We start from the raw sequence: 24,722 nt of genomic DNA, 5'->3' as shown, positions 1-24,722 counted from the left end.
GTGATTTGGCTTCAGACGCCCAGTTCAGGGCCTCTGTACCACAGGCGCCAGCTTCCTCCGGGCCCTGGGGGTGCTCAACACCCTGCTCTGCCCCAGGTTCTGCCCCCACTCCACCCATTCTCCCTAGGCTCCATCCCCCACAATTTTCCGACCCAGTTCTGACCCCTCCACTGAGCACACCCTGTCCCTGCTCTTCCCCCCGCCCACCCCCAGCCACCTCCTACACGCCGCGGAACAGCTGATTGCGGCGGGCGGGAAGTGCTGAGGGAGAGGAGTTGATCAGTGGGGCCACCGGTGGATGGGAAGCGCTGGGGGGTGGGGGGAGCTGGCTGCCAGTGGGTGCTAAGTACCCACTAACTTTTTTCCTGGGTGCTCCAGCCCTGGAGCACTCACGGAGTTGGCACCTATGCTCTGTAGTATCATCTATATCAGACTAGACACTGAAATCCCAACCTCCAGCAGTGGGCACTTCTCAGGAGTAACCTACAGTGGAGCACCTATAGGGATGCTACTCACCTTGTGTAGTAATGATGGTTCTTCGAGATGTGTCCCCCTTGGGTGCTCCATGACCCTCCCTCCTCCTATCTACTTCAGAGTTCCACTGGTTGACTCTGCGGTAGAGAAGGAACTGAAAGAGAAATGCCCGCACGTGCTAGCTAGTCTTATGGCAGGTGGGGAGCCTTGCATGCTGCTATTGAAATTCTCTGATCGACAGCGCAGAGGCGTGCACACATGCTTACAGTGGAGCATCCATAGAGACACGCATCTTGAAGACCCATCATTACTGCACAAGGTAAGTCTCTTGCCACTGGTGACCACTCACCCCCTTTCTTCTCTAGGTGGGGAGCTTTAACCATTGTTACTGCAAAAGCTGTGAGTAACTTTCTCTTCATCGTCCTAGAGACATGGTCAAAGACAATTTCCACCACATATGTCCCACAAAAGCTTATGTTTGAATACGTCTGTAAATCTATAAGGTGCCACAGGACTCTTTCTCTCGCTTTTTATAGATCCAGACTAACACAGCTACCCCTCTGATACATGGTCAAAGACAAGTTTTCCAAGTTATTTTGCAGCCTGGGGTCCAGAGAATGAGAAATATTGACATGTATTGAGATCTGATTCTCAATTGCCCTATTCATTGTGTAATCATTTATGCCTGTGTAAAGAAGGTGTAAAATGCTACTCTTCTCATTTGGTTGCAGTTTATACTCACAATTTATACTTTGCACAAATGTAAAAAAACTATATAAATTACAAGGCAATGGAAAACCTGGGCCCTTAAGTGTAGAAGAACGTGACTGCTTCATACTAGGAAGCAGCATCAAAATGTTAATGAACTTACAAATGTTAAGAGGGTATTTTTGGTTTTACCATTAAAGTGAGCAAAATAATAAAATTATATGCTAAAAATTACCATTGTGGATACAGTAATTTAAAATTCTTTTATATTTCTAGAGTTTTACCCAGAGTCTGAAAAGGAGAATATCCTTGAAAAATATATTTTATTCCTGTGGTGTGACCTATGAAATAGTATCCAATATACCAAAGGTAAATTATACTGCACTTCTTTACAATCTGTTAAAGGAGCAGAATGATATTTTGGGGCAGGATATATTGTTTGGGTGGGAATTGAATATTCAGTTTTTGTTGATATGAAAAGAACTTGTTAGTTGTACATCTGAATTCCTCCAGGCCAAGTGAATCTGTATATAAGTTTTTATTTGAATAATGTGTAGAGTGTAGAAGATCTTGCCTGATGGGGGATTTTATTGATTTAGTTAACTTTTTTACTTTCTGGACTGAGAGCTTGGGTATCAGGTTTGAACAAACTATTACAGACATTTTCAAAATGTACTTTATTTCCTTTTGTACAACATCATTATAAATATTTATGTATACAAGGCTGGTACCTAGTTTTAAACCCATTTAAAAAACAACAGGATTTTAAAGGAAAATAATTTTTGGTATAGATTTTCCTCATTCAGCACAACTAGGACTATTACTGAAAAATTGCTGACTTTCTCATTTTTACCATATAATTATAAAATAAATAAATTGGAATATAAATATTATGCTTACATTTCAGTGTATAGTATATAGAGCAGTATAAACAAGTCATTGTCTGTATGAAATTTTAGTTTGTACTGACTTCGCTAGTGCTTTTTATGTAGCCTGTTGTAAAACTAGGCAAATATCTAGATGAGTTGATGTACCCCCTGGAAGACCTCTGTGTACCCCCCGGGGTACATGTACCCTGGGTTGAGAACCACTGAACTAGGACATCTGAAAATAAAAGGCTGTAACCTGAAAAAGAGCGCTTGAAAGCTTGTCTCTCTCTCCAACATAAGTTGTTCCAGTCAAAGATATTACCTTACCCATTTTGCTACCCTCACATAGTAGTAATTACAGTTTACAATCTATGAAGATTATACAGACTATTTAAGAATCAGGAAGGAAGAGTTAATAGTCATGAAATAGTTAACCCATTACATACACACTTTTTATTTTTCAGGTTAAACAGTCACATTTGGAGGGAGATGTAGTGTCTGATAAATATGGAGAGCTTTTCCCACCATGCGGCTGTTGTTATAGTCTTCCTTCTATATCAATACAGATTCTGGACAATCTTAGTTCTGTGGAGCAAGCATTGATCAGTCTAGTCCTCAAAACTGAGAGATTCTGAATAATCGAATCATGCTGCATTTACATCAGTGGATCTCAAAAAATGTATCTATTTAAAAAAATCTTACAATTTATAATTTTAGGCTACAGAGGAAATTGAGGATCGTGAGACTCTGGCCCTGATGGCAGCAAGAACTGAGAATGAGGGTACATCTGATGGTGAAACTTATATAGAGAAATATACACGTGGCGTGTTGCAGGTGGAGAACATTCTAAGCCTTGAACGACTAAGGCAGGCAAGTAGCAAGGAAAGGAGATCCAATGGAAATCTGAAGACTCTGGGGAGATTTTGAAGAGGTGTTTGTGGTGAAAATAAGATTAAAAAAAGTCTAGCTAGATGGCAAAAGCACAATATGTGGACTTACGCAAGAGTGTACTTTAGCAAAATGGACAAATCTTGTCTTAAACATGCTGTTGTGTAGAGGAACTATAGATTCAGTGAATTAGACAAAGGTCAAAATATTCCATCTTTTCACAGGCAGTGACAGTGAAAGAAGCACTCTCTACTAAGGCAAGACGCATACGGAGGAGCATCAGCACACCAAATGTCCACAATGTAAGAAACTCTTTCTGAAATAGTGCTAGAGACATGGGTCTTTCTTTAATTTATAGAGTGGATAAAACGATTCCTAACCATTATCACACAAAGTGTCTGTGTATTCTGAGCTACCACTAGTAGAAGCTCTAGAACTGTCAGTATGAAGGGGGAATTGGGTCAGGATAATTATTTAATAGCCAAAAAAAAATCAAGGATTTTATCTAAAATCTGTCTCTCCTTCTATCAGGTGAATTTTGGTCTCAGGTGCCAGTTTTGGGTACCAGCTCAAAATCCCTGCATTACACTGGTGTGGTCAAAACAGTCTACCCAGAAGTTTTTAAAGTTTTCACTTTTAAACAACTGATTTCATGTTTTTTCTAGTAAATTTTATGAAGGGTCTTGCAGATCCCTATGACATCTATGAATACGATTTGCCCTTGTACGTACTTTATTCATTCTCCTATGCAATTAAAACAGCAGTTCTATTAGCTGACTACATCATTGATGTAGACACATAGAGCAAGTCAGACTAAATGATCATAATGGTCCCTTCTGGCCTTATAATCTATGAATACAAGATATTTTGTCATACCTGTTCACTGGTGTCTTCTAGGTATCCTCTAGTCGATTAGATCTTTTTGATGAAGATGATAAGGTATGTAAATTTGGATTTTCAGAAGAATAAACTGCACAAATCTTCAATTCTCTTGTTTTTCTTTAAAAAAAAAAAAAAAAAAGGCACCATAGCAGAAGTGTATCCTTATCTGAATCTTGGATTCATATTACTTGTTTTCATTTAGGTGTACCATTTTTAGTCATTTGGATGATACTTATTTGCAACCTACGTAAAGCATAATTTTAGAAACTGACATGACATAACTAAGGGAGGGGGATTGGAAAGATGTAGGAGAATTTAGAACATATCCTTAGAGCCAGTCAACTTCCTATGCAGATCAGTGTGACTGAGGTCCTAGTCATACCGCAGATGAAACAACGCTATGAATACCCATGTTTTAAAATAATTATTGCAATCAGGGTCTACTATGGTCTCTCTGGTCAGCATAAATAGGGTTCTCTTCTCTTCTATGCTGCGGGGGAGAGAGTAGGAAGTAGTGTCTAGGATGCTTTTGTAGAGAATGCAGGGCCGCCCAGAGGATTCAGGGGGCCTGGGCACTTCGGCGATGGGGGGCCCCCGCTGCCGAATTGCCGCCGAAGACCCGGCACTTTGGCAGCGGGTCCCGGGGCGGAAGGACCCCCGCCGTGGGCCTTCAGGGCACTTCGGTGGCGGGTCCCGGAGCCCCTGCCGCCGAATTGCTGCTGAAGACCCGGAGCGGAAGAAGGTCTGGGGGCCCGGGCCCCCGGAGCGAGTGAAGGACCCCTCTCCAGGGACCCCGAAAAACTCTCGTGGGGGCCCCTGTGGGGCCCGGGGCAAATTGCCCCACTTGCGCGCCCTGAGAGAATGTGAGAGATTTCTGTATTATTTCTGTTAATATTATATATGCTTCAGTTTATCTTCTGGATATTAATTTTGCACAACTGCATGGACTTAAATCAAAGGAGGTTGTTAAGGGGAAACAAACAGGAAATTAAACTGACAGAGTAGAGATAAGAATAATAGAATAACAAGGGCTCTTAACAGAACAGTGGGGAACTATTAATTGGAAAATACCCACCTCCCTGGTTTCTGCCAGGCTAGCAGATTTATTTTGTTTTCAGACCTGAGCCTAACATAAAAGGGAACTAAGCCGTTAAAGCTCTCTGCATAGAGAGGAAAGGGGGTGAGCAGTGGCTGGCGGTGAGTGTTCAATAGAGACTGAGAGAATGCTGCAAGGGGCTGTCTCTCTCCCAGCCCAGGAGTAGGGGTGTTTAGGCTGAGTGGAACTTATCTAAACTTCATTCTCTCCTTGCAAGTTTAGGGTAAGATTCACATATGTAGGCTGCCTTTCGGTATGTGTACACTGCAGTATGGGACTACAGCACATGTAGACATACCCTGCTAGCTTTGCTCCAGGTAGCTAGAACAACAACAACAGTGCAGCTGTGATGGCAGTATAGGCGGTACAACCCCCTCTGGGAGCCTGGGTATGCCCTCCTAGCCTGTGCTGCCATGGCTTCATTGCTATTGTTATTTAAGCTAGCTAGATCAAAGCCAGCATCAGTATGGCTACATGTGCTGTGGTCACATCTTTGATTGCACTGTACACGCAGTCTTTGTTATTTTAACTCATGTCTCTGACTGCTGTGTACCTGTTGACTAATTAATACTTTGTAACCAGAAAATGTGTGCAGTGACACAGTTAAACCAATACCTTTAAAATTGCATAGGTGAGGTAATTAAAAACTTTTGAACTTTGACTTTGCCTATTAGTTTCTTTTTTGTCTTGATTAGTGTGCATTTTTAAAAATTCCTTAGGGTTGGTCAGAAAGCCACCTGGACATATCCGACTGTTCTTCCAGTTATCAAGATGTATCATGTTATGGTACTTTACCGAGGGATTCCCCTCGCAGAAATAAAGATGCTAGTGGTAAGTCTTTCAAATATATATGCCTTTTAAATTGCTCTTAGAGAAAAAAAACAAAATATTGCAACAAGAGATTGAAAATAAAATGCAGGGTTCAAAGTTCATGTGCAGTGCACAGAGCCAATACTCTGGAAATGTATCTGCTTAATGAAGAGCCTAATTGAGACAGTATGGACGCAAGGAGAGAAAAAGAGGAAGAGACCTCCAAGAAGGAAAAGAGAAGACACAAATGTGTTGAAGAAGCAAAAGAACAAGGTGAAAAGAAGTGAGAACCAAAATAAGGAGGGTTGGAAAGAACAAAAAAAGGGATTTCTATATTGTTTTGTGCATTTAAAAAAATTAGTTACCGTGGCATGGATTTTATGGGAAGGTATCGCTTCAATACTAACACTGACTCCATAGATGTCCTGGTTGCTTGCTTTTTGTGTGTCAGTATACTTATACCATCGACAATGTATTGCTTTGGATCAGATTGTAACAAGATATTGTGATTGGGGAGTGGAGGTATGGATTCCATTGGAAGTACAGAGCAGGGCAGAGAGCTACACGTGCTTATAGGCTCCTTTTAAAATTCTCTTTGGGTCTTCCTTGATTCTGTCACATAGTGTGTGAATGCAGGCTTAGCTCAGTGCAGAGCAACATCAGGGAGCCAAGCAGGGGAATGGTGAGACAGAGGAAGCAAAGATCTGGTAATTGTGATTTCAAGGACAGTGAGTCTCTCTTGTGACCGAGGAGGAAAGGGGAAGTTGGTGAGCTTCTGCATCAGCCTGGAGGGAACAGCCTGTCCCATCCTGCAGTCCTATGCATGAGGCTGTTCCTTAAGGAGGAAGAATCCCTCTACCCTGGAGCTCTATGCCATCCTCCTCTTGGGCCAGTGGCTAAATGCCACAGTTTCACCCTTTTTGTAACCAGAAACCTTCCTAATACGCTGTTTGACCTTCCCTGACTATACATTATTCTCTTTGCACTTAAGATGGTGCAATAACTACACACAACTGAACTACTATGTTTTTGCTCTTCCCTTAGGTTGTATATCGGAGAATCCACATGTCTTAATGGCCAGCCCTTTTAAAGCATTTTCTCCTCAGCCACCAAAGTTTTTCAAACCCTTAATGCCTGTAAAAGAGGAGCATAAAAGAAAGATCCCTGTCGAAACCCGACCTCTGCTTAGCCAAGAGGTAATTTTTTTTTTGAGTAAAGCAAAACTCTGAATCTTTCTTTATTTATGAGTAAAGAGTAATTTATTGTACCTAGCAAATGGTAGCATGTGTCCATAGCATGAAAACTTTGTGATCCTGTGTTGGTAATGTCTGGTGTATGCTTCAAGGGTTGCTCTCTTTCATTGGAATTGGCCCAGTCTCACTTTTTTGGTAAGTATTTTTGTATGGATTGTATTAGTTCTTTTTTTTTAAACAATATTCATTTTTTCTTTGATTTAAAAAAGTGTCCCTTGAAAATTTTTTCTTGTATAAAACAGTGGCAGTATTTTTTCAAAGTGGTGTTTTTAGGATATCCATAACTGACACCTTATTTCTAACCTAAAACACCATTTTTGTGGTTGCACAAGAAGATTGCACAAATTTCTTGTTAACTGTATTAACTTGAACCATGGTACGGTACGTGGTCTGCCTGTGTATTTCACTTTAGTAAGATGTCCTTGTCTCTTTCTAACTTGCATGGGTATAATACTATATTCAGCTGTCAGTGTCTTCTTTGTGTGATGTGTTGTGTGTCTTAACATTTTCAGAGCATGCCTTCAACTCAGGTACATAACGCTGGCTGTGTTGTGCCCTCAGGAAGTAATGCCAGCAGCATGCCAGTAGAAAACAATAGCATACATGAAGAGAAGATTGTAAGTTTGTATCTGTTTCTGTCATAATGCCTGGTGGTGGGTTTAAGGTCCTTTCACGGGCGATTATGCTACAGCTGCAGTGTGGGGAAGGTGTTGTGCATTTGGTGTTTTTAATTTTTAAACTGGCTATTATAATGTACTGTTGCTTTCTTGTGAATATAATCTATAATTTGCAATAATTCAATTGATTCTTTGATCACTCATGTATAACCTATCGGGGGAAAAATCCGTTTTAAGGGTTGCAGTGTGCAAATGGTGAAATAGATGAAAGGTACTTTTAGCAAACCATATTGAAATCTTTCTAATGTACTCTGATTTTGTGACTGTACATCAAAGTAAATGGAATGTGATCCCATTTGGTGTAAGTTATCTTGCATTTAGTGGTGGGCCCATTTTGAAAGCTTCAAGTTGCCTGATGTTGAAGTGCTGTGACTAAAATAAGATTGCAGCTCTTAATTAACAGACAACCCTGTCTTCGCCATTTTTAGATTGTGGAAATTGTTTATTTTTCAGTAGCCTGGTTAAATTTTTAAATGCTACCCCCGCTAGCGCAGCTTCTATGAAAGGTGTTTCAGCATTTTTCTTGTATGGTAGATAGGGCTGTAGGACTTGGCTGTTAGCACATGCTTCAGTCTGAAAGTTGGTATGCAAATTCATAACTTGAAAACTATTGGGAGGCGGAGGTTTAACAGTCCTGTAGACCTCAGAGCATGTGCTGCCAAAATTCCTCCTATTCTGTAGATTCTTGCTTTCCTACTGTATAACTCTAGTATGGCTTGTCTTGTCTGGATGGGTTTTTTAATGAAAATTTATAGGCCCATAGCCTCAAGTAGACTTGGCCTTTTGGTGTTTACATTTGAAAAATGGCTGCTGTTCATGGGAGTAGCTGATTTTTTTAAATTCTACATCATGTTACAGTTCCATAGCATAGTGTGTGTCAGCAATCAGCACTTGTGAACTGTGGGTCATTAACTTGAATACCATGAAGGGAAGAGAGGCAGGTTAAAACTCAAGGAGTCCATTAGAAAAATGTATAATTTAAGGTCCGATAGGGACTGAAATAACTTAATTTGCCCAAATTTCCTAACAACTTCTTAACAATATAGCTTCCCAGAGCTAAAATAAAACTCCCAGTGCTACAGGAGGTCTGTGCTGAGGGTGGGCTCCCAGGCTAGGCTAAATCTTTCAAAGCTAAAATAGAGCTGTGCCTGAACCTGGCTGGAGTGGATGTTACAAGCTAGAGCAAACCTTTGGCTAAGCTGGGCTCCCAGCATGATTTCAGTGTTTGAGTTATGGCAGGCTTCTTAGCTCGTTAACCCACTCTACTAAACTTCAGCCAATCTGATCCCCTCCACCTGACTCACAATGAAGATTCCCAGCTAACAACAAACACACTGATTCCTCCATCACACATAGACTGATGTAATTAACATGGCCAGGTCCTCAGCTGGTGTACCTATTGGTTCTGGGAAGCGGGCGGGTGAAAGCCCACCCACTGCTGAAGGACCCGCCCCCCCAGCCTAAGGGGAGGATCTACATGACCTGGAAACCAACTGATTTCGGGGGACAACTAATGAAATAACAGGGACAGGAGTGCAAAGGGTCAAAAGAAGGGAGCCTGACGGGGACACTGAGCAGAGAACCCCAGACAGCGCCCACTGCTCCTCAAAGGCGTCAAGGGAGCCAGTGGACGCCGCCCAGAGGAACTCTGCCCGGATACGTGAACGGACAGAGGATCGGAAACAGGCCCACAGTCACAGGAGTCTTCAGCGGCCAACCTCCTCTCCCGGTTTTGTAAATAGGCAGGTTTACAGTTCTAAAAGAAGCTGCCAATAGCACTGTAGGCCTGGATCTGTGAATAGTTGAGTGCCACATCAGATATGACACCTCAGCAACATCTTGCAGGATTAGACTGCATATAAATAACAAGAATTCTAAATGAAGACTGAATATGCATTTTATAAAATGGACAGCTGATTTTTTTTTTTAAACTAGGGTAAAATGTTACACATTTTTAAACCTGTTTACGTGACATTTGATTGCCTTGGCTCAGAAATTCTCACATTCTGTGGGGGGTATAGTTTTGATTTTTGTCTTTTTAAGCTCCTTTCATAACATTGAAAAATAAATAGACCTTGAACCACAAACGACAATATTAACATTAAGGATTTGGCCTAAACCTTCAAAAAGCAAGGCAATATAGCATTAAACCTAAAACATAAGATAACTGGCATATATTGTATGTATGTGCTGCAATATATGTGTGTAGTGGCATGAAATAAGGTTAGATTAAATGTTTGAATATTGTGTGGGCATTTCAAAGCTGTTTGCAATTAACATTTCTAATCTTGTTCCAGCAGATTTCATACCCGTAGTGGGCAATAAACTTGGTGCTGTGAAAATTAAATGTAAAACACCTGCGGCATAACCACTAAATAATGTGTGCCTTGTTTGAAATTAGTAACACAATAGCTGGGAGTCTAAGGGCTACTTATGACCCCTAAATTAAGAATTTTGGCACTTTCAGATACTTGGATTTATCTCTGCTAAATTCAGAGTATTCACATCAGCAAGATATCACAGTTTTACTGTGCTGTCACTTCTCGTTCTCTGAATCCCTGTGCTATTGCTGCTCCCCTATTAACTACTTGCAGTTCTTTCTTCTTAATTTCTGCTGCCACATGCTTCTTACCATTTCTCTTGAGTCTGTTTTTGGTGCTGCTGGCTTCTTTTGCTTTTCTTGACACCTGGCTGATGCTCCTTTCCAAGCATGTTTTTCAGGGATTCCCTTTTTGGTTCTTATTTTGTTGATGACATAGGCTAGTTTCTAATTCAGATTTTCTACAGAAAATTATGCAGTAGCTCATATTAAATGAGATATGTTATCAGCAAACATATAATATTTGCTAGGAAAATAATGTTTTCCTTTAATGTTTTGAAAATAACCCTAACTCTGTCCCTTTGGGTGGTATGCGTTATTTGGAGGGTCTTTTACTGTATAATCACACAATTGTAGACAATGTGATGTGCTATTCAGCTGTTATAAACTATGTTTTCTTCTTTGAATGTTTGTTCATGTGCATTCCACAGTAGGTGTGTGTGCTCGCCACGTGCACCGGTGCTGGAAGTCTTTCCCCTAGCAGTACCCATAGGGGAGCGATCCCTGGAGTGCGCCTCTATGGCACGGTATAAGGGGTGCTGTGCGTTCCCCCCACCCTCAGTTCCTTCTTGCCGCCAGTGAAGGTACATTGGAACTGCTCTGCTCCAGCTTGACTGCAGCTTTCCTCTTGAACTCTTGTTCATTCATAGTTAGTAGATTAGTGTTAGTTTAGTTTAGTGCACCCGGGTCGGGGCGTGCCCCCTGCCCTGGGGCGTGCCCCCTGCCCCGGGCTTTAAGTCGTGCGACACTTGCAGGCGGCCAATGTCGATGCATGCGGACTGTTTACACTGTCTGGGGGAAACCCATCTCAGCGATCGCTGCAAGATTTGCAGATCTTTCAAGCCTCAGACCAAGAAGGAAAGGGACATTTGGTTCCAAGCCATTCTGATAGAGTCGGAGTTGACCCCAACTCCGGTGCGCCGCTCCGAGTCGGCACCGGGTACCGCGGTGTCAGTGCGTGGCGACCCTTCGGTGCTTTCCACCAGTTGGCACTGCTCCCCGGCTGTGGGATATGCCAAGAAGGCTAAGAAGAAGTCTTCTCCACCAAGACACTGGAGCAAGACCGGGGGAGAGACTAGACCCATGTTGGGCAGTTCTTGATCCCTGTCAGCCTTCAGGCCTCTGACTCAGGTTGTAGTAGCCCGGCTCACTTGGCGCAGGCCTCCCTGGATGTCTGGGTGTCCTCCACGTCAGAGGACCGACAAGTGGCCCGGGACGTTATGTCTCTGCCAGTCCAGGGGCACCACCACCGTTGGCTCTCCGGTCCAGAGGCAAGCCACCGCTTGGATCTCCACAGTCGCCGCCTTGTCGGTACTGTTCGCAGTCCAGGGAATGTTCCCGATGCTGTTCGCCGCTCAGCGACTGCCCCATGCGCAGTCCGCACCAGTCCCCATCACCCGCACCAGGTTGTTCTGACTGACAGGGGTTCCAGCCACCGCTCTGCCTCGAGGGACCGTAGACCTCGCGAGGGGAGCGGGCCCCGTCGAGATTGGGACAGACGGCATTGGCGGTCCTCATCTCCGAGAGGCTACCATAGCCTGTCGCAATACGGGCATCAACGCCATTCCCGTTCTTCATCTCACTCCAGGACCCTGCCACGGCACCGCTCCCACAGTCCCAGGCGTCGATCGCCGGCGTGGATCCACCCGCCGGAACAGATCGCAGAGCAGCTGCTACTGGTGGTACCGCTCCTCCATGTCGGGATCAAGGTCTCATGGTCTGCACTGTTCCCGAAGCCACCGCTCCTCCCAGTCCAGGGACAGCGGCAGGTTGTACGCCACCCCGGCCCTCCCTTCGTAGTCGTCAGTCGATGGGACAGGCTAGTCAGGCTGAACAGCCTGCTCCGCTGGTGCCACAGCAGTGGCACTCGTCTCTTTGGCCAGCACCGTGGTACCAATGGGCCCCGTGGCCCCCGATGTAGCCCCTGGTGGGGGCTCGTTCGGTGGCTGGAGCCTCGGAGAGACCGTCGGCCTCCCTTTCCCAGCCTCCCAGAAAGGAGTAAATGGGGCGTGCATCTTCGGTTTTGTGCCCGGAAGGCGACCAAGTGGTGGGACCTCTGGTACTGGTCAGAGTACCGCACCTGCATCCTCATCCTCATCCTCCCCTGATGAGGCGATTACGGTCCCTCCTTCCCCTGTTCCGCAGGAGGACTCTAAGGCTCACCAGCAACTATTGAAAAGGGTGGCATCGAGCCTCAACCTTCAGGCCGAGGAGGTGGAGGAACCCTCGGACTCCCTCTTCAGCGTCCTCTCGGCACCGGGCAGAGTGGCCCTCCCAGTCCATGAAGGGGTGGCAAAAATTTCAAATGCCTTCTGGCAAACCCCGGCTTCCTTGCCCCCCATCTCTAAGAGAGCGGAACGGAAGTACTTTGTGCCCACCAAGGGGCATGAATACCTGTACACCCACCCTGCCCCCAACTCCCTGGTGGTCAAGTCGGTCAACCACAGGGGGAGGCAGGGCCAACCAGTCCCTACTCCGAAAAATAGACTCAAGGAGGCTGGACTTATTTGGGAGAAAAGTTTATTCATCTTCGGGTTTTCAGTTACAGGTGGCGAACCATCAGGCCCACCTGGGTCGGTATGAATTCAATTTGTGAGGCTCTCTGCCCAAATTCGAGGACTCCCTCCAGGAGCGTGACAAGGAGTTCAAAGCTCTGATGGAGGAGGGTACAGTGGATGCCAGGGCAACCCTGCAGGCAGCATCTGATCTGCAGATACGGTTGCAAGGTCTATGACCTCCACTGTGTCCATGAAGAGGGTGTTGTGGCTCCTGCTGCCTGGGCTGTCCAGTGAGGCGGAGAACTCCTTGCAGGACCTTCCGTTCAATGGCAAGGCCCTGTTTGCGAAACAGACGGATGTGAAATTGCATGGCCTGAAGGATTCCCGCACAACGCTTAAGACACTTGGCCTCTACATTCTGGCTCCGGCCAGGGTCAAGTTTAAGCCTCAGCAGGCTCCCATCCAGGCCACCCACTCTAAATATGAGCCCCCTTATAGAAAGTCACGGGACTATAAGAAATGCCCGCAGAGGCACTCCCGGTCTGCCCCCCAGCTTGGGCTCTCCAAGGGCAAACAGGCAGGGAAATGTCAGTTTTGACGGGATGCCCGGGGGCGACTTACCAGTTCATACCAGGGATCCACCCGCAATAAAGTTTCCCTTCTCCAACCAGTTTTGTGCTTTTATCCTGGAGTGGTCGCGTCTGACTTCGGATTGTTGAGTCCTCAACACTGTCTCTGAGGGCTGCACCCTCTAGTTTACTTCTACCCCGCCCAACCACTCTCCGTCTCCATCCCTGGCGGACCCCTCTTACAAGGCTCTGCTCGAGCAGGAGGTGGGGTGGCTCCTTGGCTTAGGAGCAGTGGAAGTGGTGCCAGCGGAGTTTAAATGGAAAGGGTACTACTCCCACTATTTCCTTATCCCAAAGGCCAAAGGGGGGCTCAGGCCCATCCTGGACCTGCAAGGCCTGAACCAGTACATGGTAAAGCTCAAGTTCCGCATGGTCTCTCTGGCCTCCATCATCCCCTCCCTGGACCCGGGGACTGGTACGCCGCCCTTGATCTGCAGGACACGTACTTCCACATTCATATATTCGAGGGACACAGGCGCTTCTTCCGTTTCATGGTGGGGTAGGAGCACTACCAATTTTTGGTCCTCCCGTTTGGCATGTCCACTGCTCCCAGGGTATTCACAAAGTGCATGTCTGTGGTGGCGGCCTACTTCAAACATCATGGGGTTCAGATCTGCCCCTATCTGGACGACTGGCTGGTCAAGGGCAGCTCCCGGTCGCAGCAGCAGAATCACATGGCGCTCTTCCTGTCCACGTGCGCCACTCTGGGCCTGCTGGTAAGTGACACCAAGTCCACGTTAGTCCCGGTGCAGCACATAGGGTTTATTGGGGCAGTTCTGGATGTGACATCAGCCAGGGCCTCCCTCCCACCATACAGATTCAAGACCCTGAAAGGGCTCATCGACAGTCACAAGGTTCCCCGTGACCACAACCAGAGCGTGCCTCCAGCTCCTGGGTCACATGTTGGCATGCACATATGTGGTTCCCCACACCAGACTCAGGATGTGGCCCCTCCAGCTCTGGCTGGCCTCAGTGTTCTCCCAGTCCAGAGACAGGATGGACAAAGTCTTCACTGTGCCCGAGCCGGTGATCGCCTTCCTACAATGGTGGTCCTCCCCGGGGAACATGCTCCATGGGGTCCCGTTCAGAGGCAAGCCCCCATCGGTGGATCACCTGGTGACTGACACATTGGACCTGGGGTGGGAAGCTCATGTGGGGAACGTTCAGACCAAAGATCTGTGGTCTGCGCAGGACCTTGCCCTATATATAAATGTCAAGGAACTCAAGGCGGTCCAGCTGGCATGTTTGGCCTTCCGCTCGCACCTGGAGGGCAGACTGGGCAGGATTCTCACAGACAACACGGCCTCTATGTTTTACATCAACAGGCAACGCAGGGCCCGCTCCTCTGCCCTCTGCCAGGAAGCCCTCGGGCTGTGGGACTTCTGTATAGCCCACGACATTTGCCTACAGGCCCACCACTTACCGGGTGCCCAGAACTCACGGGCAGATCGCCTGAGCCGAGACTTCTCTTCTCAGCATGAGTAGTCACTACACCCAGAGGTGGTGCACAGGATTTTCCAAAAGTGGGGAATTCCCCCAGAGGACCTGTTCGCAACTCAGCAGAACCACTGGTGTCCCCGTTTCGGCTCCAGGGAGATGGGGATTGGGAGTAGGTGGCATCTCCAGTGCCTTCCTCCTATCCTGGTCAGGCCAGCTTCTCTATGCCTTCCACCTGATCCCGCTGATTGGCAAGGTCTTGGAGAAGATAAAAATGGACAGGGCCTGGGTCCTCCTGATTGCCCTGGTGTGGCCCAGGCAACAATGGTTAGGCCGGGAGGAAAGGACTTACTCAGCAGAGGTTCAGTGCGTCCTCTTGGAAAGCAGGCAACCCTCCACGCGCCGAGCCTACTTGGCGAAGTGGTCTCGATTTTCCCAGTGGGCAGCTGAGTGGGCCGTTTTGCACGTGGCTGCTCCGATCCAACTCATTTTAGACTACCTTCTTCACCTTAGGGCCCAGGGCCTAGCGCTCTTGTCCGTCAAGGTGCACTTGGCAGCCATCTCGGCCTTTCACCTGCCAGTGCAGGGGCACATGGTATTCTCCCATGCCATGACTGGCCGATTCCTTAAGGGATTGGATCATCTCTTCCCGTATGTTAGGCCCCCAGTCCCGCAGTAGGACCTAAACTTGGTGCTGGCCCAGTTGACAGGTCCCCCTTTTGAGCCGCTAGCTACATGCTCCTGATTGCACCTCTCGTGGAAGGTAGCCTTCCTGGTGGCAATCACGTCAGCTAGGCGGGTCTCAGAACTCAGGGTCCTGACCTCCGAGCCCCCATACTTGGTGTTCCATAAGGATAAGGTCCAGCTCCGCCCACACCCTTCGTTTCTCCCTAAGGTGGTCTCCGCCTACCAAATGGGTCAGGACATCTTCCTGCTGGTCCTCTGCCCCAAGACCAATACGTCCAGTGAGGAGCGCCGCCTCCACATGCTGGATGTGAGACGGGCTCTGGCCTTTTACCTGGAGTGGACTAAGCCATTCAGGAAGTCTTCGCAGCTGTTCATCGCCTCGGCTGAATGCATGAGGGGTCGGCCGATCTCCACTCAGCAGCTCTCCAAGTGGATCACCTCGTGTATCTGTACCTGTTATGATCTGGCGGGAATCTCCCCACCATCAATTGTGAGGGCACACTCGACTAGGATGCAAGCCTCATCAGCTGCCTTTTTAGCCCATGTCCCCATTCAGGACATTTGCAGGGCTGCCACATGGTCTTCTGTTCACATGTTCACCTCGCATTATGCGAGCATCTCCCGAAACAGGGAAGACGCCAAGTTCGGCAGGGTACGGCTCCGTCTCGAGAGTCTGTGAACTCCTACCCATCTCCAACAGATATAGCTTGGAATCACCTATTGTGGAATGCACATGAGCAGTCACTCGAAGAAGAAAAGACAGTTACCTTTTCCGTAACTGGTGTTCTTCGAGATGTGTTGCTCATGTCCATTCCACATCCCGTCTTCCTTCCCCTCTGTCGGAGTTGTCTGGCAAGAAGAAACTGAGGGCGGGGGGAGCGTGCAGCAGCACCCCTTATACCATGCCATAGAGGCACCACTCCAGGGGTCATTAGGGGCGCTCCCCCACTGGTGCTGCTAGGGGAAAAACTTCTGGCACCAGTGCACGTGGCGAGCATGCACACCTATTGTGCAATGAAAATGAGTAACACATCTCAAAGAATACCAGTTATGGAAAAGGTAACTGTCTTTTCTATAACCATAGATGCTCATAAAGTATGAAGGAGAAATATTTTATGCTCTTAAAGTACTTCTCTAATAAGACTAAAAATAAATTGAACTGTATACTAATGATTTGTAATATCTGCACTTTCTTCCACTCTTAAATGTACACATGTAACATTTTTCAATACTGTCTATACAGCATAATGTGTGACCATGTAAGGAAAGAACATTACACATAAGTGTAAGGAAGCTAAGTAAAAGATGCTGTTAGAATTTTAGTTCTGAAGTTCCTAATAAATTTCTTCTAAAGGAAAGAACATTAACAGGAAAATATATTAAATAAAAAGTGTAGCGGGGGAATGTAAGCAGAGCTACTGAAAAAAGTTTCATAGGAGATAAAATATCAGATAATCTGTGATGCACAAAACAGACATGTTTTACACACTATGCATGTTCATGGGAGGGGTATTATCCAATTGTGGCCAGGCCTAATTTTGCTTAGATTATAAGAGATGACAACTTCTCAACCCATGGAAGTAGAGTGGCTTTTTGTAGTTTTGTCTATTTAAGGCATGGAGTGAAATCCTGGTCTCATTGAAGTCAATAAGGATTTTGCTATTGACTTTGGTAGGGTCAGGATTTCACCCCGAAGAACAAGATTATAGGGAGCAGAAATCAGTCCCACATCTCTCACGTGACACTGTGTAACACTGCCACCAGCTGCCAGACCAAACATCAATAAGTAAAATATTTAAAATAAAATCCTCATTGAAATGTATACATATGAAATCGTTAAGAGTAGCTAATGCTGTTACAAAGAAACAACAAATAATCACCTGACCAAATACTAACAGAGCTGAAATCTGCTTAGCTTTCATACTCAGCTCAGGCATACCCAAACCAGTAGGACCACCTGCCTTAAAACATTCAAACATTTTTCCCCATCAGTGAAAGTTTAGTATGACTTGCAGAATTTATTCAACCCGGGATCCAGTTCTCCATTAGTAATAACATTATTTGAATTATTAATACAGTTGGTTTTCTATATTTGTTGAGCACTACACAGGTGACAGGCTAAAATGTTAAGGAGAGTCGAGCTACAAAAAAGGATCATGGTGAATAATGTTCATCATTATTAAGGATCAAACTATGTAGGAAGTTTCTAAAAACTCGCTATGAAAACTCTCTTGTGGTTGAGAGAGACCACTTAATCAAATATACGCAAGTGTGGCCTTCTAAATATGTGCCTTAGAGGACATTTTAGAGAATTGCTTCTTTCTGAAATTAACAAAATGAACAAACTGGTTGCTCTGTATGCTTTTTCTAAAGTTTCATAGCTTTATTTAAAAATTTATTTCAAACAGGCTATAAGTGGCATCAGTACTAGTACGACTTGTACTACATTTAGTGCTTAGATACTACAGTGATGGGCACAGTATAAATACTTAAAATAAATCGTGTTTTAAAAAAATTTTCTGAGCTCTCAGAGAGCAGAATTTAAAAAAAAACATTAAACACTCAAGTGAAAACTGAAGGAAAGGTCGGATGGTCTATTTTGGTCAAGGCATCTGAGTGGGACTAGGAAGACCTGGGTTATCTTCCTAGCTCTACCACAGGCATCTTCTATTACCTGGGGCAAATTGCTCTAGTCTACTGCCTCATTTTCCCTATTTTTAAAATGGGTTTTATAATACATCCCTGCCTCACACCGGCATTGAGGATGAAGTCATTAATGTTTCAGACATTTGGATGCTATGGTGATAACTATAGTGAAAAAATCCAATCAATAAACATAAAATAATTAAAAAAGCAAACATTTTGGCCCAGATTCTCTCCTCTATTGAATCTGCTTGAGGCAAGGGATGGGAAATCAGGGAGCCAGTCACAGGTCACTCTTGTAACCCTGCCATAAATTAGAACATCTTAGGAGCATGTGCTTAAGTGTTTGGCTGGATCAGGGAATCATTTCAGGCCTCTTTTTGTGTACCTTAACTATGTTTTAATTGAGGAAGTCAGTTGTGTAAGGATGACAAATTATGTGGGTAGAGGGTGCCATTTTAAAATATTTAAATATTTTAAAATGGACCTAGTGTAGTAGAAGTAGTACTGTAGGAACATTGTTAGATATCTTTGCATAATGAGCACTCTTGTATTTTACAATATGGCTCTTTAAAATGTCAGTGTTCTAGTTAGAGAAATGAATGCTATACACCATGAGGGGTGTTGCTTATGTTCTGCAGTGCTAGACCATGACTATTACAGTAGATAAGTTAGTGTTACGTGCTGAAACAAATGTGTTATTTTTTTAAAACTGTATTTCTAAAATTTAAACTGAAGTCCTGTGTTTCTTGGTAACTGACCCATGCTTTTCTCTATCAAATACCACTTGCACAAAACGTATGCATTGGCACTTAAGAAAAATATAGTACAACAACTAAAACAGTGAAAAAATGTATGTTGATTTGCCTTTTTTCTTTGTGTGATGAAGATTTATGACTGAGTTTAAAAGAATTTCAAAAGCAGAAATAGTAAAATATTTAAGATATTTCCATAATTCCAAAACCAAAGTACTTTGAGATTTTCTGAATTTTCTCCCGTCTAAGAGTTTACTTTTATATTTTGAGCATGTAAGCATTTTTATATGGTGGAAGGTGCAGGAAAGGGGGTTCTAAAAGAGTCTCAGAAAGCACATTAAGCTGCACTATAGGACTCATACTGTGTTCATGTAGCAACTTAGTACAAGACAAGCTGGTGTACTTTGCATTCATGTCCTGGGTTGCTGCGCACTAACTCGCCATGTAGAAAAGTCTTATAAAAACTTTAAAAATATATCTTATGTGATGAAGTTACCATAAAAAGATTACTCTCTAAAAGGAATGCATTCATAATTGGTCTATGTCATGAAAAGAACTGCAACATATTATATGGTTTCCAGGAATGGGATTTGACAAAAACCTATTTTGTACTCAGTAAGTGACTCAGAACACGACTCATTAAGTGACACTTGTTTGGTCTATTTACATATAAATTCAGAGGTAAAAATATTTTGGACACTTTATGAATTTCATTAAAATGAGCAGCTTAGAAAATATTGATAGGGCAGCACTTTCAGTGGCTTCTTTTTCTCTTTTAGTTACTCAGGCTTTAATTGCTGTTCAGAGGTGACTCAGTCTTTGTTTAAAGGATAGAAAATTATTTTTCTTCACTCTTTTGATATTTAGGAGACAAATTAATTTGGAATATCGCACAATATAAATTGTGGGATAGTACTTAAATTAACTAAGAGAATTTTTTTTAAACTTTAATCTAGAAAATGTTTCATAAAGAGCTAACCCCCTATGTAACTATGTCTAATTTTTGCAGGACTCTGATGAAGAGGACAGTGAGTTGGAGGCCATTAATAAGAAACTGATAAGCTCACAGGGTTTTCATAATTTTCGGCCTTATATACCTGAGGAGTTTGCTGACTTCAGTGTTTACAATGCTAGTCTGGAGAACAGAGAATGGTTTTCCACTAAAACAGACTTCATGAATTCTCGTGTCCTTGAGAAAGAGGTATCTCGCAGCCCCACCACTAGCAGTATTACTAGTGGCTACTTTTCGCACAGTGCCTCTAATGCTACACTGTCTGACATGCTTGTTCCCTGTAGTGATAGCACAGACCAGCTAGCCAATCAGATGAAGGATTTGGACTCCAGTGATCATTCAGGACCATGTCTTGCATATGATTTGAGATCTTTGAACAAGGAATTTCCAGAAAGGGGCTTAGCTAAAGATAAGATACACGTACCACCACTCAAAGAAAACAGTGCCTTAGCAAAAGAGATTCCACCATCCCTAAATACCACTGACAAAAACTCTGAGATGTTACGTAGAGCTGGCTCTTGTTCAGGTTTAGATTCCTCAACTAGCAAAAACATGCGAGACAAAATTGAGTTTTCATCCCGGGAAGCAACAATTGAGCACACTTCAGATGTTCTCGAAGATCATTCATTTACAGAGTTCATGGGTGTTGAAGATGGAAAGGATTTTGACCAGTCTGTAGATCCAAAGTTATGTTCCACTGGTTCCTCTAATGGAAGGAAAGAAATACCAACTGCTGGGGTGGACAGTGCCTCGGATTTATCACAAAACACTTACAAAGAGGGCATTCGCTTAGGCCAGCTGGAATCTGTGGCTGTGGGTTACCAGCTGTCAAATGCCATTGAAAACCCTCTGTTTTCTGTATTAGTAAAAGAGACTTCATACTGTCAGACATATCCTGATTCTTCCCTCAATGATTTTATTACAAAGAACCATTTAGATGTTTCTGACTCTGAAGATGGTGCTTCTGCAGACCAAGCCCACACGTTGCCTAGCTGGGTGACAGTGGGAGAACAAGTGTGTGTAGGAAGTAATAAGACAGGCACAGTGAGATATATTGGACCAGTGGATTTTTCAGCTGGAATCTGGGTTGGAGTTGAACTAAGTGTTCAGTTGGGTAAGTAACCACAAATAAGGTACTGTGGGTTATAAGTACAATCCTGTGACATAATGTAAGGTTACAGTGTATATTCGCATACTATGTACTCCTCGGGGAATTCCGCACTTAAAAATTGAAAAATCTGCATTTTAAAATTCTGTATATTTTATTTGTCAAAATAATACAGTATAATCACACCAGTTTCAATTATTTATTTCACAATACCTGTCAGCAAGTATGTCTGTAACAATACAGATAACAAAAAGATTCAAGAAATGTTTTTTGACAAATAGATTTCTGACTAGGCATATTAATACAGAACTTTGAGTATTAATTCATTTAAACTACAATACAGAAACGTATTTCCCGCATCCCTCAGAAGCAGTGCAAAGGCTTGAGGGAGTCAAGGGTAACAGAGGAGCTGAGGGAAAGGGAAGTAATTGATGGGCAGGAGCCTCGGAGTGAACCTGGAGAGTTGTTGGGTGTGGGTGGCAGAAGTATGGAACAGGTTTTTTGTGTGTGCGGGGGGGGGGGGGATTGTTAGGGAGTTGGGGAGTCTCTCCTATGCAAACCCTGGCTGACTCCTAGCTTCTCCCATTCAATCAGGCACATCTGCCCTGTCCCCATATGTCCCTGCACCCTCACTCCCATTCATCCCCCACCCCAGTCTGTCCCCCCCTCACTAGCCCTTCTGAACCTTAGTCTATGTTAGGGTTACCATTCGTCCAGATTCCCCTGGACATGTCCGGCTTTTTGAGCTAAAAATAGCGTCCTGGGGGAATTTGTAAATGTCCGGACTCTTTTTCCCCCCCATGCAGAGCGCGCGCAGCTAACAGGGCAGCCTGCCGGATGCTGCCACTTACATGGGGCTCCGACAGCCAGAGAAAGCCCCTCCTCCTCTCCCCTGCAGCAGAGATCACTCCTTCCAGCCCTCCCTGCATTCGCAGATCGCCTCCGGCAGTCTGGAGCTTCTCCCCCGCTTCTCCTCCCCCGGCTCCCCAGCGTGCCGGGACGAATGGCTTCCTGAGCAAGCTCACAGAGACCTTAGGCGAAGGCCAACAACAAGGGAGCCAGGGGGTCGGAGAAGGGGCAGGGAGGTTCTGGAGGGGGCAGTCAAGAGACGGGGGTGGGGGGTCGGGAGTTTGGGGGGGGCTTTCTGGGGGTGGGGAAGGTGGATAAGGTATTGGGCAGTCAGGGTACAGGTAGGGGATAGGGTGCTGGGGGGCAGTTGGGGGGGATCTTAGCAGTGGGCAGTTAGGGGACAAGGAACAGGGAGGCTTAGGTAGGGGGTGGGGTTCTGAAGGGCAGTTAGGAGCAGGGGTCCCAGGAGGGGGCAGTCAGGGGACAAGGAGCATGGGGGTGTTTGGAAGTTCGGGGGGGGCTGTCAGGTGGCAGGGGTGGGGAGAGGGATCGGAGCAGTCAGGGGACAGGGAGCAGAGGGGTTTAGATGGGTCGGGAGTTCTGGGGGGGGGCTGTCAGGGGGTGGAGAGTGGTTGGATGGGGCATGGGAGTCCCAGGGGTCTGTCTGGGGGTGGGGGTGTGGATAAGGGTTGGGGCAGTCAGGGTACAGGTAGGGGGTAGAGTGCTAGGGGGCCAGTTAGGATGGGGGGAGGGTCTCAGAAGGGGGCAGTCAGGGGACAAGAGGCAGGGAGGCTTAAGTAGGGGGTGGAGTCCTGGGGGGCAGTTAGGGGCAGGGGTCCCAGGAGGGGGCAGTCAGGGGACAAGGAGCAGGGGGAGGGTTGGGGGTTCTGAGGGGGGGAAGTGGGAGGGGCAGGGGCGGGGCTAGGGCAGGACAGGGGCGGGGCTAGGGTGGGGCTCCTCCCGTCCTCTTTTTTGCTTGCTGAAATATGGTAACCCTAGTCTGTGCGCTCCCCTCCCCCCCCAGAAGCCCTGTCTGTCCTGCTGTCTGTCCTTCCCTCCATATCCTGTGCCTCCTCACCTGGCCCTGCAGGCAGGGCACTGGGAGGAATGCGGCCTCTCCTCCTCCCTATCAGCTGCTGGCTGCTACACCAGGTGAGCCAGCTGCCCTCTGTTCTGGTGCCACAGCAGCCTCTGTTGGGCAAAAGGTATAATTGCAGTGCCTCTCTGGCAGAATGTATTTTCTGGGTGGGGACATGAATTCTGAAGTGGTGCAGAATTACCTCAGGAGTAATTATAGTGTTGGGAAATACCAAACCAGTCAGGAAGCAGGGCTATTTTATATACTTACCTTTCTTAGTGTAGTATAGTACTGTTTAAGTTTACAGGTTTTTTTGAAGTGCTAATTTTTAAATGTTTTTGTTTTCACGGTTGTTTTAAACAAAGAACTATGTTCTACTTGCTTTATGCAAAGTATTTTCATACTTCAGGTCATACAAGCTGCCATTGGTTCCCCTTTGTTCCCATGTTTTTGTAGTTGGGCAAAGTTAAGGTAACTTAAACCTTTTAAAACTGTCAGCATTTGAAACAACCTTGTGTTGCCAATTGACTATAGGAACCAGCAGCTGAACAGTTCAAATGTTTGTTTCTGCTGCTGTCTGTTATCTTTGCCAGAGATCACTTTTCATGAGAAAAATCGTAAAGAGAAGTGTTTAAAGTACTATTTTAAAACTCTTCTTTACCTTGATTTTATCAGTAAAACTTTCATTTTGATGAGAACATTGGAGCAGAAAGGGAACCAATGCTATTTGAGTGTAAAAGCTTTTTATAGAAATCACGTACAGACTTTTGAAGTTAGTGGGTTTTTAGAAAAATTAAAAAGCCAGATTTTGGACTGGTGTTGGAACCTTTTTGAAGAACAAACTGAATTTTTATTTTTTAAATATTCAAGTCTGATGTTGAAAGGGAATAAATGGTACCTAAGAGTTAGTGTGGGGAGTTGTCATTGCTCAGAATGCTTCACCACTCATGTGTTACATACTTTTGCTCTCACCACTAAGAGCTTTAAGCTTGAGTACGCAGAGTATTTTCAGGATAATCACCACATATACATACTGTAACTGCACATGATGGCTAAGTATTGAAAATTAATGCCATATATTTATTTTCATTTAAGGGAAACATGATGGAACGGTAAAAGGTAGAGAGTACTTCCACTGCAAGCCACGACATGGTTTGTTTGTTCGTCCCGGGCGCCTCAGTAAAGCACCAGCTTCAACAAAGAGATGCAGTAGCACTTCACAATCTCAGGCATCCTCAAGTTTAGAGAAGCGAAAAAGTTCTGTACTTCAGGGGTCATCATCCTCTTCTAAAGCAGGAGAAGCACCCCTCTGTCAATCAGGAGATGCAGCGGCTTCTGCTTTTTCTAGGAAACAAGAGAACAGGAAGTCTTGGATTAAATAAGCCGTAGTATTTTTGCACTTGCTACACACATCAAAGTGTAGAAACCTTTATGGATTTTAAAAGTCGTTGTACAGTTCATCTGTCCATACTGAATGTGCATTCTGTAGAGTCATGGACTTAATTCTCTAATTTTTTATAAATATATATATATATATTATATATATATTAATGTGTATCTATAGTTAGTCTGCCAATAGGCAGATATGGCTGCACACTAAAACACAGTTAAAGCTGTTTTGTAGATACTTATGAGGTACTGGACTATTTGTTATACAGCAACTTGGGAGATGTATTTTAAACAAAAAAAAAAAGAAAATATTTTATTTTGGGGAAAAAGGATGTACAACCATATTTGAAAAAGCTACACTATGCTGTTCTTAATTACCAA

General features: G+C 44.9%; 1 protein-coding gene across 7 annotated transcripts in view; it reads left to right on the top strand.

Moving 5' to 3' along the window:
- The window catches only part of KIF13A (kinesin family member 13A), a 205,976-nt gene extending 181,492 nt beyond the window's left edge, over positions 1–24,484 (top strand). For 4 of the 7 annotated variants that reach the window (XM_065585078.1, XM_065585077.1, XM_065585083.1 and 1 more), the window contains 9 exons: positions 1,459–1,551; positions 2,769–2,925; positions 3,168–3,241; positions 3,837–3,878; positions 5,637–5,748; positions 6,772–6,923; positions 7,493–7,597; positions 19,915–21,031; positions 24,048–24,484. In XM_065585078.1, the coding sequence (XP_065441150.1) occupies positions 1,459–1,551; positions 2,769–2,925; positions 3,168–3,241; positions 3,837–3,878; positions 5,637–5,748; positions 6,772–6,923; positions 7,493–7,597; positions 19,915–21,031; positions 24,048–24,334 (2,139 nt within the window). In that variant the 3' untranslated portion in view covers positions 24,335–24,484. The remainder of the gene's footprint in view (positions 1–1,458; positions 1,552–2,768; positions 2,926–3,167; positions 3,242–3,836; positions 3,879–5,636; positions 5,749–6,771; positions 6,924–7,492; positions 7,598–19,914; positions 21,032–24,047) is intronic. The other 3 variants (XM_065585082.1, XM_065585081.1, XM_065585080.1) reach the window with 2 other exon arrangements.
- Positions 24,485–24,722: the final 238 nt, after the last annotated feature.

The sequence above is a fragment of the Chrysemys picta genome, chromosome 2 (genome assembly GCF_011386835.1).
Source record: "Chrysemys picta bellii isolate R12L10 chromosome 2, ASM1138683v2, whole genome shotgun sequence".
Classification (NCBI taxonomy): Eukaryota; Metazoa; Chordata; order Testudines; family Emydidae; genus Chrysemys; species Chrysemys picta.
Note: the sequence above shows the minus strand (reverse complement) of the source record. Positions and strands in the feature narration are given on the sequence as shown.